Raw genomic sequence first — 13,914 nt, forward strand, 5'->3', positions numbered from 1 at the left:
GGTATGTGTGTTGTAGTAGGAGTGTGTGTGGCGTGTTCAGCCATTGGTGGATTTATGCTGCTCGGCCATAAGACCATGATGGTGAAGGCTTTTCCCTCTGTTTCCAGGACAACCAGGCCAGTTATGATGTCAACGGGAACGACATGGACCCCATGCCCCGTTATGATGCCAGCAACGAAAACAAGTAAGATACCAGGTCACAGCATCACTCTCTCGTGTGTGTGTGTGTGTGTGTGTGTGTGGCTCTTCTCTGCCTGGGAGCCCTGTGTCCTGTGCCAGTTTGGCTGTCAGTGGTTTTGGACGCTCTAGCCCAAATGCCTTGGCAAACGCTCAGCACTCTGTGGTAGTTTGTTTTCTTAAAGAGACAGGAGGTTAACTAGCCCACTGCTTTAGACGGATCATGGTCTGCTCTCTCCCTCGCTCTCTCACTTTGCCCTTCCCTCTCTTTCTTTTTCTCTCTCTCTCTTTCCACCTCTCCCTCTGAGTGGGGCTCGTTGACAAGTCTGTCACAATAATGGGTACGTTCCAATGTCCATACTAGCATACTGCTTAGAATGCATGGCCCAACTCATTACTTTATTCTAGGTAGTATGCTGCTAGCGAGGCTGTTGGAACACAGCCATTAGTGTGTTTTTGCTAGCTACCTAAAGCTTACACACTACACGCATTTTCAGACAGACTTGTATCTTTCCATCGTCCCAACTTGTCTTGGAGGACGTATTCTAAGTGATCATATAAACATTGAGGGAACACCATTTATGAGAGGTTCTATGAAAGCTGCCCCACACTGTTGATACACTTGCTATGTCCCTATTCAATATGTTTGGTTAGAGACACGAGTGTGGTGGTGGTAGGTGATCCAATTTCTCGGCTCTAGCTTTATGACATGGTACTGATTTTAAGCGGGAGGACTTGCCACTTCTGATCCAGACCAAACAAAGAGACCAGAATGGTCCCCTCTACCGACTAAGTCCCTTTCTATAAACCAGCACTTTCTCCGATTTTCAAAGAAACTGCATCCACTGTTTTTGTTACCTATTCTGAGTGCGTGTGTTTCTAGAGGAGAACAAGCTGTTCTTTCTGCTTATGAGGAACACATCTGCTGGTGAATTTGGGCATTTCCATGTGGTAGAATCTCTGCTATAATGTAAAACTCCACTTCCGTGAGCTAAACAAAGGATTGACCTCCAGGATTGATCCAGACAGTGTGTTATTCACATTGCCCTTTATTCATCCCACAGATGGTCTGGTTCAGACTGACTTGGAGCAGGCATGGCATGGAGATGGGCTGAGAGCAAACAACACACACATGTAGAGGAAACTCAGGAAGACTGGCGATGTGTGAAGCCAAACAGGACTGAAGGATTTGAATGTTGGCTCAACAAATTGTCCATACGGCTGCCATAAGTGTAGAGGTTCCAGCCAGGTGATGGAATACACTACAGTAGAACCTTTAGGCTAGCGAGGGCGTGTGTGTGTTTGAGCATGGGATTGTGTGTGTGCACCCTGCCTGCCAATGGGTAGATGCTGGGTTGCCATGACAGCGGTCAGTGGTGACTCTCTTGACTGCTTGTTCCAGATGTTCTCGGCAGGAGGGCTGGTCGTGCCGAGCGAGAGAGCGTCTTTGCCTCTTTCTCCTCTCCTAAAACCCACTCTTGTTTGTTTGCGCTCGTCACTGAACCTGGCCGATTGTTGACGTGGCTACAGTCTGGCAGAATGTTACCCTTGCTTGTTGAGGGCTCGGTAACACACAAATCATTGTCTCTTTCACACTGAAAATATTTGAGGGCTGTATGTATCCCAGTGCAGCTGCTGCTGCCTCTGAATCCACGTCATTGGGCACCAAAGGGAAGAAGACGTTTTAAATTGCGTGGCCTTATGAACAAGACCCATCCCCTGCTACTGGCCATGTGGAGACCTGTTCCTCCAGCCCATAGCTTGAACTAAGTCTAACTCCACTCGCTTCTCTCCACTTATTTTTCTCCATACGTCTCAAACATGCATGTTGTCAGATGGTCGACCAACTGTTTGTGCATTCTTCAGTTTTTATTATTTGTTTTTATTTTTATATATTTTTTTCCCCTTTTTCCTCCCCAATTTCGTGGTATCCAATTGGTAGTTAGTCTTGTCTCATCGCTGCAACTCCCATACGGACTCTGGAGAGGCAAAGGTCGAGAGCCGTGCGTCCTCTGAAACACAACTCAACCAAGCTGCACTGCTTCTTGACACAATTCCCGCTTAACCCGGAAGCCAGCCGCACCAATGTGTTGGAGGAAGCACCTGGCGACCGTGTCAGCGTGCACTGTGCCCGGCCTGCAACAGGAGTCGCTAGAGCGCGATGGGACAAGGACATTCCTAATGGCCAAACCCTCTCCTAACCTGGACGACGCTGGGCCAATTGTGCGCCGCCCCATGGGTCTCTTGGTCGTGGTCGGCTGCAACACAGCCTGGACTCTAACCAGGATCTCTAGTGGCACAGCTAGTACTGCAATGCAGTGCCTTTGACCACTGCGCCACTCGGGAGGCCCCAGTATATCTGTTTACATATTTGTGAGTTTGTTAATATGCGTGTGTGAGAGATTTTAAATGTGTGTCTGTGTGTCCCTCCCTCTTTAGGCATGGAACTCGCTGTGCTGGGGAAGTGGCTGCATCTGCTAACAACTCCCATTGCACTGTGGGAATCGCCTACAATGCACGGATAGGGGGTGAGTGTGTGGTTTACGTTTCAAGGTTATTTTAAATCTTATTCAACAGTGGTGAGTGTGTGAGGGCTTGGGTGTGTGTTCACTCTCTGTGTGTGTGTGTGTGTGTGTGTGTGTGTGTGTGTGTGTGTGTGTGTGTGTGTGTGTGTGTGTGTGTGTGTGTGTGTGTGTGTGTGTGTGTGTGTGTGTGTGTGTGTGTGTGTGTGTGTCTCAGGGGTGCGGATGCTGGACGGCGACGTGACGGACATGGTTGAGGCCAAGTCTCTGAGTCTGCAGCCGCAGCATATTGACATCTACAGTGCCAGCTGGGGTCCCGACGATGACGGCAAGACGGTGGACGGCCCCGCCTCTCTGGCCAGGCAAGCCTTCGAGAACGGCATCCGCATGGTGCGTCTCGCGCGCACACACTCTACGTTGTGTACACACACACTCACACCCGCGGCCAGTGTTATCAATGCTTCCTTCAAGACATTTGGATTAAAGAGCTGTGTCTCATTAGCATATTCATGCATGGTATCCATATTCATAAGTATGTTGTGGAGATGGCTCAAAGGAGGAGCTTAGCCTAGGGTTAAGTGGAGGGGAGTGGAGTTCACAAAGTCCACTTGCGGTGATGTCAGAGCACCCTCTCTCCTTGCTGAGTCAGAAATGCTGCTGTCATTTTGATTGTGGAGAAAGTAAAACAATGGGTAGAGTTTGGTGGGTTATGTACATCTGTTTGGCATCGAAGCTGCAGAGGTATATTGGGCTATTATGACGTGTGTGTGTGTGTGTGTGTGTGTGTGTGTGTGTGTGTGTGTGTGTGTGTGTGTGTGTGTGTGTGTGTGTGTGTGTGTGTGTGTGTGTGTGTGTGTGTGTGTGTGTGTGTGGCCATATTTTCCTGAAGTACCTGAAGTCCTCACAAGAATAGTAAACCAAATAAAATTCAGAGAAGTAAGGACATTTTTGCCAGTACTCACTTGTGAAAAGGCTATTTTAGGTTTAGAATTAGGGTTAGGGAAAATAGACTTGAATGGGAATCACTTGTTGGTCCCCAAAAAGTCCTCAAAAGTATAGTAAGACATGGCTGTATTATTATTTTTTTTTTGTCGATCTTTTCTGCCTCCCTCTTTCTTTAAGAAGTCACCTTCTCCCTTCCTGCGCTCTCTCCCTCGCCTCCCTTCATAGCTGGTCCAAGTTGTCCGTCAGCGGTTTCTCCCGTCTGAGCCACTCTTCATTCAGAGGGGCTTCTCTCTCTTATCACTGGCTGACAGAGGCCTTTTGAAATGCTACCCTCCACCTTTTATCCCCTCTCTGTGTGTGTGATGGTCAGAGCTCACAGAGCGGTAGGCTTCCTCCCGTGTCCCTGCCAATCAGAGATTTGGACTTTTTTTTAGGATCCCCATTAGCCGATGCCAATGGCGACAGCTAGTCTTACTTGGGTCCGACACGTAACGAGAAAGATGTTACAGACAAAATACTTTTTACATCCATTAACGTGTGTTCATTTATCAGTTACACATACATGTCAGTACATAGACACAACAAGTAGGTTACATTAGAGAAACACTCACAGAAATAGAACACAGCATTTTAGAATTCCCCCTTTCTTTGGGGAGAACTTTCTTTGTTGCCGGGCGCAGGAAGTCCCGCCTCTGATCTAATTTATATTGATTTGATTTCCTGCCAGGGAAGGAAGGGGCGTGGCTCCATTTTTGTGTGGGCGTCAGGGAACGGCGGGCGGAGCCGGGACCACTGCTCCTGTGATGGCTACACCAACAGCATCTACACCATCTCCATCTCCAGCACCGCTGAGAGCGGACGCAAGCCCTGGTACCTGGAGGAGTGCTCCTCCACCCTCACCACCACCTACAGCAGCGGAGAAAACTATGACCGGAAGATAGTAAGTCTGTCTCTGAGGGGGAGGGATAAAGTGTATGTGGATGTTCCTCCACTCTTACCACAACAACAGAGAGAGGACAGAACTAGTGTGTGTGTGTATGAGCGAGAAAGTGTGCTAATGCCGCTATGTGGTGTTATTTAGGCCGACTAGATGGCATACTAACATGTAACTAATTCCTGTGTGGGCAAAGTCAGACAAACAGGCTTTAGTTGTAAAGCCAGTGACCTTTGAACCCAAGGCTGGGTAAAAGAGGTCAGTGTGTTGGGGTCAAGCTGTGTCCTGGGCTGACACCCTGGCCCAGGGTGCATTGGGACAGACAGTCGGACAGACACAGTGACAGTTGGCCCTTCTGTCCCAGCTTGTCTGGCAGTGTCTTGTCACATTCCCCATAGAGGGTCGGAAGACTAAGCAGGGGGAGACTAATATCCAGCCAGGCCTACGCTGCCATATAGACTCACACAGAACCATGACCAGTACTCAACACGTACAGTCACACACATGCGCACACACAACCAAAAACCACCCATTCAATCCCAATCCAACCATACCAGGAGGTACCTCATGTCCCAGAACCACTCCAGGGCCCGTATTCATTAAGCATCTCAGAGTAGGAGTGCTGATCTAGGATCCGGTCCCCCCTGTACATATACAGTGCCTTCAGTATGTATCCATACCCCTTGACTTATTCCACTTTTTGGTTATGGTACAGCCTGAATTCAACATTGATTTAAATAGATTTTACACACAATACCACGTAATGATTTTTTGCTAATTTATTGAAAATGAAATACAGAAATATCTCATTTACATAAGTATTCACATCCCTGAGTCAATACTTTGTAGAAGCACCTTTGGCAGCGACTACAGCTGTGAATCTTTCTGGATAACTCTAAGAGCTTTCCACACCTGGATTGTGCAACATTTACCCATTATTCTTTTCAAAATTCATCAAGCTCTGTCAAATTATTTGTTGATCATTGCTAGACAGCCATTTTCAGGTTTTGCCATATATTTTCAAGTAGATTTAAGTCAAAACTATAACTTGGCCACTTGGAAACATTCAATGTTTTCTTGGTAAGCAACTTGTGTAGATTTGGCCTTGTGTTTTAGGTTATTGACCTGCTGAAAGGTGAATTAATCTCCCAGTGTTTGGTGGAAAGCAGACTGAACCAGGTTTTCCTCTAGGGTTTCGCCTGGGCTTAGTGCTATTCCATAAAAAATAACAATTTATCCTGAAAAGCTCTCCAGTCCTTAACGATTACAACCATACCCATAACATGATGCAGCCACCACTATGCTTGAAAATATGGGGAGTCGCATTGGCTTTGTCCCAAACAACATAATGTATGTCCTCAATACAAAGTGTTAACTTTATTTTGCCAAGTTTTAGAATATTTGTATTCTGTACACTCTTGTCAATTAGGTTAGTATTGTGGAGTAACTACAATGTTGATCCAATCTCAGTTTTCTATCAGAGTTTAATGACTAACTGTTAGTCACCGTTGGCCTCATGTTGAAATCCCTGAGTGGTTTCCTTCCTCTCCAGCAACTGAGTTAGTAAGGACGCCTGTGTCTTTGTAATGATTGGGTGTATTGATACAGCATCCCAAGTTTAACTTCACCATGCTCAAAGGGATATTCAATTAAAACGTTTTTTGTTTTTTTACCCATCTACCTATAGGTTCCCTTTGCGAGGTCTTGGAAAACCTCCCTGGTCTTTGGTTGAATCTGTTTGAAATTCACTGCTCGACCTTAGATAATTGTATGTGTGGGGTACCGAGATGATGTAGTCATTCAAATATGTTAAAAACAGTAAGTCCATGCAAATCATTATCACTTGATAAGCAGATGTTTACTCCTGAACTTATTTAGGCTTTACATAAAAGGGGTTGAATACTTATTGACTGAAAACATTTCAGCTTCTCATTTTTTACAGTTTTGAAAAACCTAATTCCACTTCGACATTATGGGCCAGTGACCCAAAAAATCTAAATGTAATCCATTTTGAATTCAGGCTGTAACACAACACAAAGTCAAGGGGTGTAAATACTTTCTGAAGACGCTGTATACGACTAACTGCCAAAATAAAAGAAACACTTGAGCAAATGAGCGACACAATGTATTTTGAAAGCAGGTGCTTCTACACCGGTGTTGTTCCTGAGTTAATTGAGCAATTATTATGTATAAAAATGCCCAGTTGCCCACAATTGTGGCCTATCCAGCTCTACAGTGACCTGTCAGTCAGCCAGGGATCCCGTTTGAATGATGGCTTTTATTTTGACTGACTGGATTTGGCACACAACACCAAGCTTTTCTCTCCTGTCATTGAGGGACTGACTGAATATATTTTAGATATTAAGAAAAATATACAGGATTGTTATTTTAAAACGAGGACATTAAAGACCTAGATAGACTACATGCAAATGTTTAAAATATATTTTGCTATATTTTTTTTATTTCCCAATCCCTTTGGTCCTCTTGGCTAGGAAATTATTTCCTGGGTACCTTTGGGAACAGCAGGTTTGTGTGTGCGTGTCATCTCTAGCAGGTTAGAGTATCAAAGCTGGAATGTATGCAGTCTCAGGTGTGCCTCAAACTCACCCTGATCCACAGGACTTAACCCCCCTCCTTTCCATCCCTCCCTCCCTCTGTAGATCACCACAGATCTGCGTCAGCGCTGCACCGACAGCCACACAGGGACCTCGGCCTCTGCTCCTATGGCAGCTGGGATCATCGCGCTGGCCCTGGAGGCTAAGTAAGCTCCTTAACCTTAATGCAGGGACTCACACTACTGCACTGCAGTTAGTTCAGTCAGTTTACTCAGCCAGTCAAACACATCGCTTTCCTGCATTATCACAGTCACACTGTTCTCTCTCTCCTGACTGTTTGCCTTTCTTCACTTTCTCTTTTTGTCCTCTGCTGCCCCCCCCCCTCTGCCTTTTACTTACTTCACACACACACACACACACACACACACACACACACAAACTTCTCTTCGAGCGCTGCTGATGGTATCAGTGGTTATCTGGTGAATGAAAGAGAGTGGAGTCGACTTTGATAAACATACCCGAGAGGAGCTGGAGCTGGGGCTGCCAGCAGGCCTGCTCTGTCATTTGAAATCCAGCTTATCTTTCCTCCCTCCGCCTCAGATTATGCCTGTATGTTTATACCATAATTACACTTCAGTCAGAACACCAGAGGAGACGCTCTGCTCGCTGAGGAATTCAGCTGGGTTTGATGTCGGGTCTGTGGGGACCGAACGAGCTGTTGAAACAGTTTGTGTGTATGCGCACTCTGGCAGCGTTCAAATGATGTTAGGATGCCTGTGCCATGGCCTAGTTAGTGCACCACGGCAATGATGATGAAACATTTATAGAACTTGAATTATGGATGGAGTTGTGGAGTTAAACTATTGATTGATTGGTTTTGTTTGTCAATGAATCTGTTTTTATGGATAGGTATTGGAGTTGGGACTCTCCTGCTTTCCCCCTCCAGAAGACCTCTCTCTGTCCTTATGGAATTGACATGCCATTGTAACCGGTGTGAAATGGCTAGCTAGTTAGTGGGGCACGCTGGAAGCGTTTCAATTGGTGATGTTACTCGCTCTGAGTAGTTGTATCCCTTGCTCTGCAAGGGCCATGGCTTTTGTGGAACAATGGGTGATGAAGCTTCGAAGGTTGGGGCAAAGAGTGGGAAGGAAGCAACACTGTTACACCATTAATGGCGCCCAGGCTAACAACTTCTAGTTTTCACTTGAATTCTTTTTTTTATTTTATTTTTTACTTTGACCAGAGTGAGTGTTGGGCAGATGTCCGGACAGATGACTCCTGGGAAGGGAAACACATCCACATACTGTCCTACTAGTGTTCAAGAGTTTGTTGCCGTTGGGTAGCTGTGAAGGTTTTCCCCATTCCACAAAATATATATCCATGCGGAGTAGTACTTTTCTAGAATGTTCCGGAATGCTGTGCCCAGAGGATGAAGGAGAGATGAGAGACGGAGAAAAAAAATTAGGCATCTGGTCGGCATATGAGGGGATTCCCGGGAAACTTGGTGACCCACATATTTAATTTTTTAAATATGTGTTTTTGCATCAAAGGACACATGGCTACCATCTTGTAATAGTTTTACATGAGATCAGACAGGGGAGATGGATGGACATATCTCGCTCTCTTCTCCCCCTCTCTCTCGCGTTCTTTTTCTCGCACACACATCCATTCACCTTTAAATGTGTGTGTACACACACACACACACACACACACACACACTGTTAAGTCTGTGTATATTTGGTCACCAATGTGTGTTTGTGATTTATCCCCCAGTCCTCTGTTGTCGTGGAGGGATGTTCAGCACATCATCGTCAAGACGTCTCGAGCCGGCCACCTCAATGCCCCTGACTGGAAGACCAATGCCGCTGGATACAACGGTGCTTAACACTGCTTGCCTCCTCTCCTGCCTTCACCTCAGCTACTCTCCTCTCCCCCCCCCCCCCCCCTTTCTTTCATACCCCTGACTGTCCCAGTCGCTCACCATAAAACATCCCACTGCCTGCCAACTACCTGTCAGGCATTCCATGTGGTGCACTTTGTTTCATACGTGTGTTTGTAGTGTGTGTGTGTATTAGAGAGAGAGAGAGAGAGTGTGTGCTTGAGGTTTGTGTGTTTGTAGTATGTGAATTGAGGGTCAGCCAGGCTGCAGTCCCAGTCTGTCTGGGCTTTTTCCAAGCGGCTGTTTCAAAGAGCAATGGGAAATTGAGAGAGAGAGAGAGAAGTGGGGGGAGCATGTCACCCAGAGGAAAATGGAGAGGGGAGGTTTAGAAAAAGGGTGACAGCGTAATGAAACAGCGGGTGAGGGAACAATATTTGATTGGCTGTGTTGATTGGGTTGACATTGATATGTAACTGTGATACTGTTTTAATTGTTTGTTCTATGACATCAATAACTATAGACTCAGAGCCATATACAGTGACATAGAACCCATTCCCTTGCACAATTTTTACTTTAAAAAATGTTCTTATGTTTCAAATGAGGTAAAAATATCCACTCCTGTGTCAACTAGAATCCTGTAGTCGTTATCCATTCCTCTGGTTGAAATGACTCCAGCTCTGCCATAGGAAAGTCAGATGCTTATCGAATGAAAACATTTCAGGCTGTTATACATGTTAAAACTGTCTAGATATTTTGGGGGTGGGATATGTTTACATCTGAATTCAATAACAACCCAGGTTGTAAGGCAACACATTTGTGGTAATTGTGGTGCAGCCTTCCTACAGACACTGTATAGATATGTATATGGGTCGGGGTATGTATTGACTTGATGTTTTGAATGGTTCGGATTGACTGATGAGTGGGTGTGTCTTGCAGTCAGCCACCTGTATGGCTTTGGTCTGATGGACGCGGAGGCTATGGTAAAGGAGGCGGAGCGATGGAAGCAGGTCCCCGCCCAGCACATCTGTGTGGAGAGTGCCGACCGCCAGATCAGGTACTACACAACCAACGCCTCTCTAGCTTTCCTGTCCTTACCCAATCAACCAACCTGTTCAAAGCTATTGACAAATACATTACAACACTATATTAAACAACAACCAAGGGTAGTGTTCATCAGGGCAAAAAGTTGTTTCACTCCGTTTTGGAGAATATTTTCCCATTTCGTGCCTACTGACTCTCTCCCTGGGTGTGTGTTTTTGTCCAGAGGTTTTCATGCACCTACATGTATGGGATTGTGCAAGCTCCTGCACACTGCGAGCCAGCCAAGCATTAGTTCTGGAGGGTCTAATGTGCGCGCGCACACACAAAAAACATGCACGCACATACATCCCAGATGACTTACAGGCCCTTTCAATTTGATCTGCTTGTTTTTTTTTTCTGTGCAGCTGGACGCTTAATTGGGCCCTTGTTGAACACATTGACGAGCCAATCACAGTTTAGTTTACTGGCTTTGAATGGAACCAATTAGCCTCATGCTAGTTCCCCAGTCGATCTCCCTATCTATCAGCCCCATGATGGCTGGATGATAGGAATCTTATGGGAAGCATATCATGTTTGTGTGTTTTGAGGGAGTGTTTGTAGTATGTGAAGTGAGGCAGCACCGGGTGTGTTTTGGCAACACTGTATTTTTGCTCTGGAGCTGTCCTCCGGACGTCATCTTCCAGCCGCTGGGCTCTGCACTGAGACACCCCTTGGCTGGCCTCTCCATTGCATTTGGTAACGTCTGGGCCATCTCCTCCTTGGAGTATTGGAGAGAACCATGAGATCTGTAGACTGCCAGGGAAGTCGTAATCTGGGTTTGTCTTGTCCTCCCAATCCCCCGTCCCGTCCCCCCTGTCCCAAGCACACTTAAATGCAGATCTACACCTCAAACCACACGCATGCTGGCGTGGATTCTGGCATAGTGTTTGGGAGCCAAGCTGTGATATCACTCGTCCCCGCTGCTCTCAAAAAACCACGGTTCAGATTCATCAATAATCCATAATAGCTGGCTAGCACATGGCTCGCCTACTCTGTGTCTGTGGGTTCCAATTCCTCTCACACGTCAGATTAAGGTTCTGATTGGGTGACTGCTCTGACACTGACACCTGATTGGTTGCTTCCCTCTGCCTGCAGGACGATCCGCCCGGAGCATGTGGTGCGCTCTGTGTACAAGGCCACTGGCTGCATTGACAACTCCAACCACCATGTCATCTACCTGGAGCACGTGGTCGTACGCATCACCATCACACACCCGCGCCGCGGTGACCTGTCAATCAACCTCACGTCCCCCTCGGGAACCAAGTCCCAGCTGCTCGGCAACAGGTGAACCTCCCCTTCAATTCTACTCTTCTACGCTCGCTCTTACACTACGCACCAGGGTTTCTTCACTCCTGGCATGAAGGCTTGTTCCATCCCAGCACTAACACACTTGTTTCGACGAATCATTAAGCCGTTAAATAGTTTAACCAGATGTGTTGGTACTGGACCGGAATATGAAGAACCTGCACATCCCTGTGGCTCCCCAGGACCAGGCTTGAAGATCACTGGTCTACATGTTTCTACTACTGTGGTCGAACCGTGTGGTTTCTCCCTTGTAGGAAAAAGTGTGGTTGACTTGTGGTCTCCTCTAGGTTGTTTGACCACTCCATGGAGGGCTTTAAGAACTGGGAGTTCATGACCACTCACTGCTGGGGGGAGAAAGCGGCCGGGGACTGGATCCTGGAGATCCATGACTCCCCCTCGCAGCTCCGCAGCCAGAAAGTCCCAGGTACAGTAGACTAGAGAAGCCCTGTCTAAAGAAGCGACGGCACCAGTGGAAAATATGCTTAAAAAAGTGAACTATCCCCTTAAAGATACTCACCAACCAGAGTTATATTGTGTAGCAGTAAACCTTTACCAATGATGTGTAATTTTTCACCCTTTCTCTCGTCTGTCTTTGCTGATGCTATGCTGGGCGGCATAACCCCCCAGGTAAGCTGAAGGAGTGGTCCCTGGTTCTATATGGCACCTCCGTGCACCCGTACTCCTCCCTGCGCAGCGACAAGCCCCGTTCGGCCGAGCCCCCTGCAGACGAAGAATTCACTGAGGAGTACAATGGTGAGTGGAGAATATGACAGAGGGAGGGACTAAAGAAAGAGGTGGAGGACAGAATACAGGAGTTCTCTCTCCCTACCGCTCTCTGTTCTTTACCTATCTGTTTGCAACCTTGTTACAGTGCATTTGGAAAGTATTCAGACCCCTTTTTCCACATTTTCTTAATTTACAGCCTTATTCTAAAATGTATTAAATCGTTTTTTTCCCCTCATCAATCTACACACAATACTCCATAATGACACGCAAAAACAGGTTTTTAGAAATGTTTGTAAGTTTATAAAAAAATAAAAAACATTACATTTACATAAGTATTAATACCCTTTACTCAGTACTTTGTTGAAGCACCTTTGGCAGCAATTACAGCCTCAAGTTGTCTTGGGTATGGTGCTACAATCTTGGCACACCTGTATTTGGGAAGTTTCTCCCATTTTTCTCTGCAGATCCTCTCACGCTGCACAGCTATTTTCAGGTCTTTCCAGAGATGTTCGATCGGGTTCAAGTCCGGGCTCTGGCTGGGACACTCGAACATTCGGAGACTTGTCCCGATGCCACTCCTGCATTGTCTTGGCTGTGTGCTTAGGGTTGTTGTCCTGTTGGAAGGTGAACCTTCGCCCCAGTCTGAGGTCCTGAGCGCTCTGAAGCAGGTTTTCATCAAGGATCTTTCTGTACTTTGTTCCGTTGATCTTTGCCTCAATCCTGACTAGTCTCCCAGTCCCTGCCACTGAAAGACATCCCCACAGCATGATTCTGCCACCACCAGGCTTCACCATAGGGATGGTGCCAGGTTTCCCCCAGGCGTGACGCTTGGCATTCAGGCCAAAGAGTTCAATCTTGGTTTCATCAGACCAGAGAATCTTGTTTCTCATGGTCTGAGTCTTTAGGTGCCTTTTGGCAAACTCCAAGCGGGCTGTCATGTTCCTTTTTACAGAGGAGTGGCTTTGGTCTGGCCACTCGACCATAAAGGCCTGATTGGTGGAGTGCTGCAGAGATGGTTGTCCTTCTGGAAGGTTCTCCCATCTCCACAGAGGAGCTCTGTCAGCGCGACATCAGGTTCTTGGTCACCTCCCTGACCAAGGCCCTTCTTCCCCGATTGCTTAGTTTGGCCGGGCGGCCAGCTCTAGGAAGAGTCTGTCTTCTAGTCAATGCCATCCTATTAAACTATTGCTGTACTGTATATGTACTATTCTATCCTATATATTCTACAGATATACAAAATATTCTATCCACGTACTTTCCAAAATGTCTATACATCCCATCACATAGATGGATACAGTTGAAGTCGGAAGTTTACATACGCCTTAGCCAAATGCATTTAAACTCAGTTTTTCACAATTCCTGACATTTAATCCTAGTAAAAATTCCCTGTTTTAGGTCAGTTAGGATCACCACTTTATTTTAAGAATGTGAAATGTCAGAATAATAGAGTGATTGATTTTATTTCAGCTTTTATTTCTTTCATCACATTCCCAGTGGGTCAGAAGTTTACATGCACTCAATTAGTGTTTGGTAGCATTGCCTTTAAATTGTTTAACGTGGGTCAAACGTTTCGGGTAGCCTTCCACAAGCTTCCCACAATAAGTTGGGTGAATTTTGGTCCATTCCTCCTGACAGCGCTGGTGTAATTAATTCAGGTTTGTAGGCCTCCTTGCTCGCACATGCTTTTTCAGTTCTGCAGAGAACTGGAAGGAGAGACGGCCAAAGGAGGAATTGGCTTTCGGGGTGACTAGAGAGAGATATACCTGCTGGAGCGAGTGCTACGGGTGGGTG

At 46.4% G+C, this 13,914-nt stretch overlaps 1 protein-coding gene across 7 annotated transcripts in view; it reads left to right on the forward strand.

Annotated features, from left to right (window-relative positions):
- pcsk5b (proprotein convertase subtilisin/kexin type 5b) overlaps window positions 1-13,914 on the forward strand; it is a 67,224-nt gene that overhangs the window by 15,909 nt on the left and 37,401 nt on the right. For all 7 annotated transcript variants that reach the window (XM_045706948.2, XM_014172187.3, XM_045706950.2 and 4 more), the window contains 10 exons: window positions 108-184; window positions 2,617-2,705; window positions 2,917-3,089; window positions 4,372-4,584; window positions 7,239-7,339; window positions 8,907-9,010; window positions 9,949-10,066; window positions 11,188-11,376; window positions 11,685-11,821; window positions 12,025-12,150. In XM_045706948.2, coding sequence (XP_045562904.1) covers window positions 108-184; window positions 2,617-2,705; window positions 2,917-3,089; window positions 4,372-4,584; window positions 7,239-7,339; window positions 8,907-9,010; window positions 9,949-10,066; window positions 11,188-11,376; window positions 11,685-11,821; window positions 12,025-12,150 — 1,327 coding nt within the window. The remainder of the gene's footprint in view (window positions 1-107; window positions 185-2,616; window positions 2,706-2,916; window positions 3,090-4,371; window positions 4,585-7,238; window positions 7,340-8,906; window positions 9,011-9,948; window positions 10,067-11,187; window positions 11,377-11,684; window positions 11,822-12,024; window positions 12,151-13,914) is intronic.

The sequence above is a fragment of the Salmo salar genome, chromosome 24 (genome assembly GCF_965601325.2).
Source record: "Salmo salar chromosome 24, fSalSal1, whole genome shotgun sequence".
NCBI classification, from domain to species: Eukaryota; Metazoa; Chordata; class Actinopteri; order Salmoniformes; family Salmonidae; genus Salmo; species Salmo salar.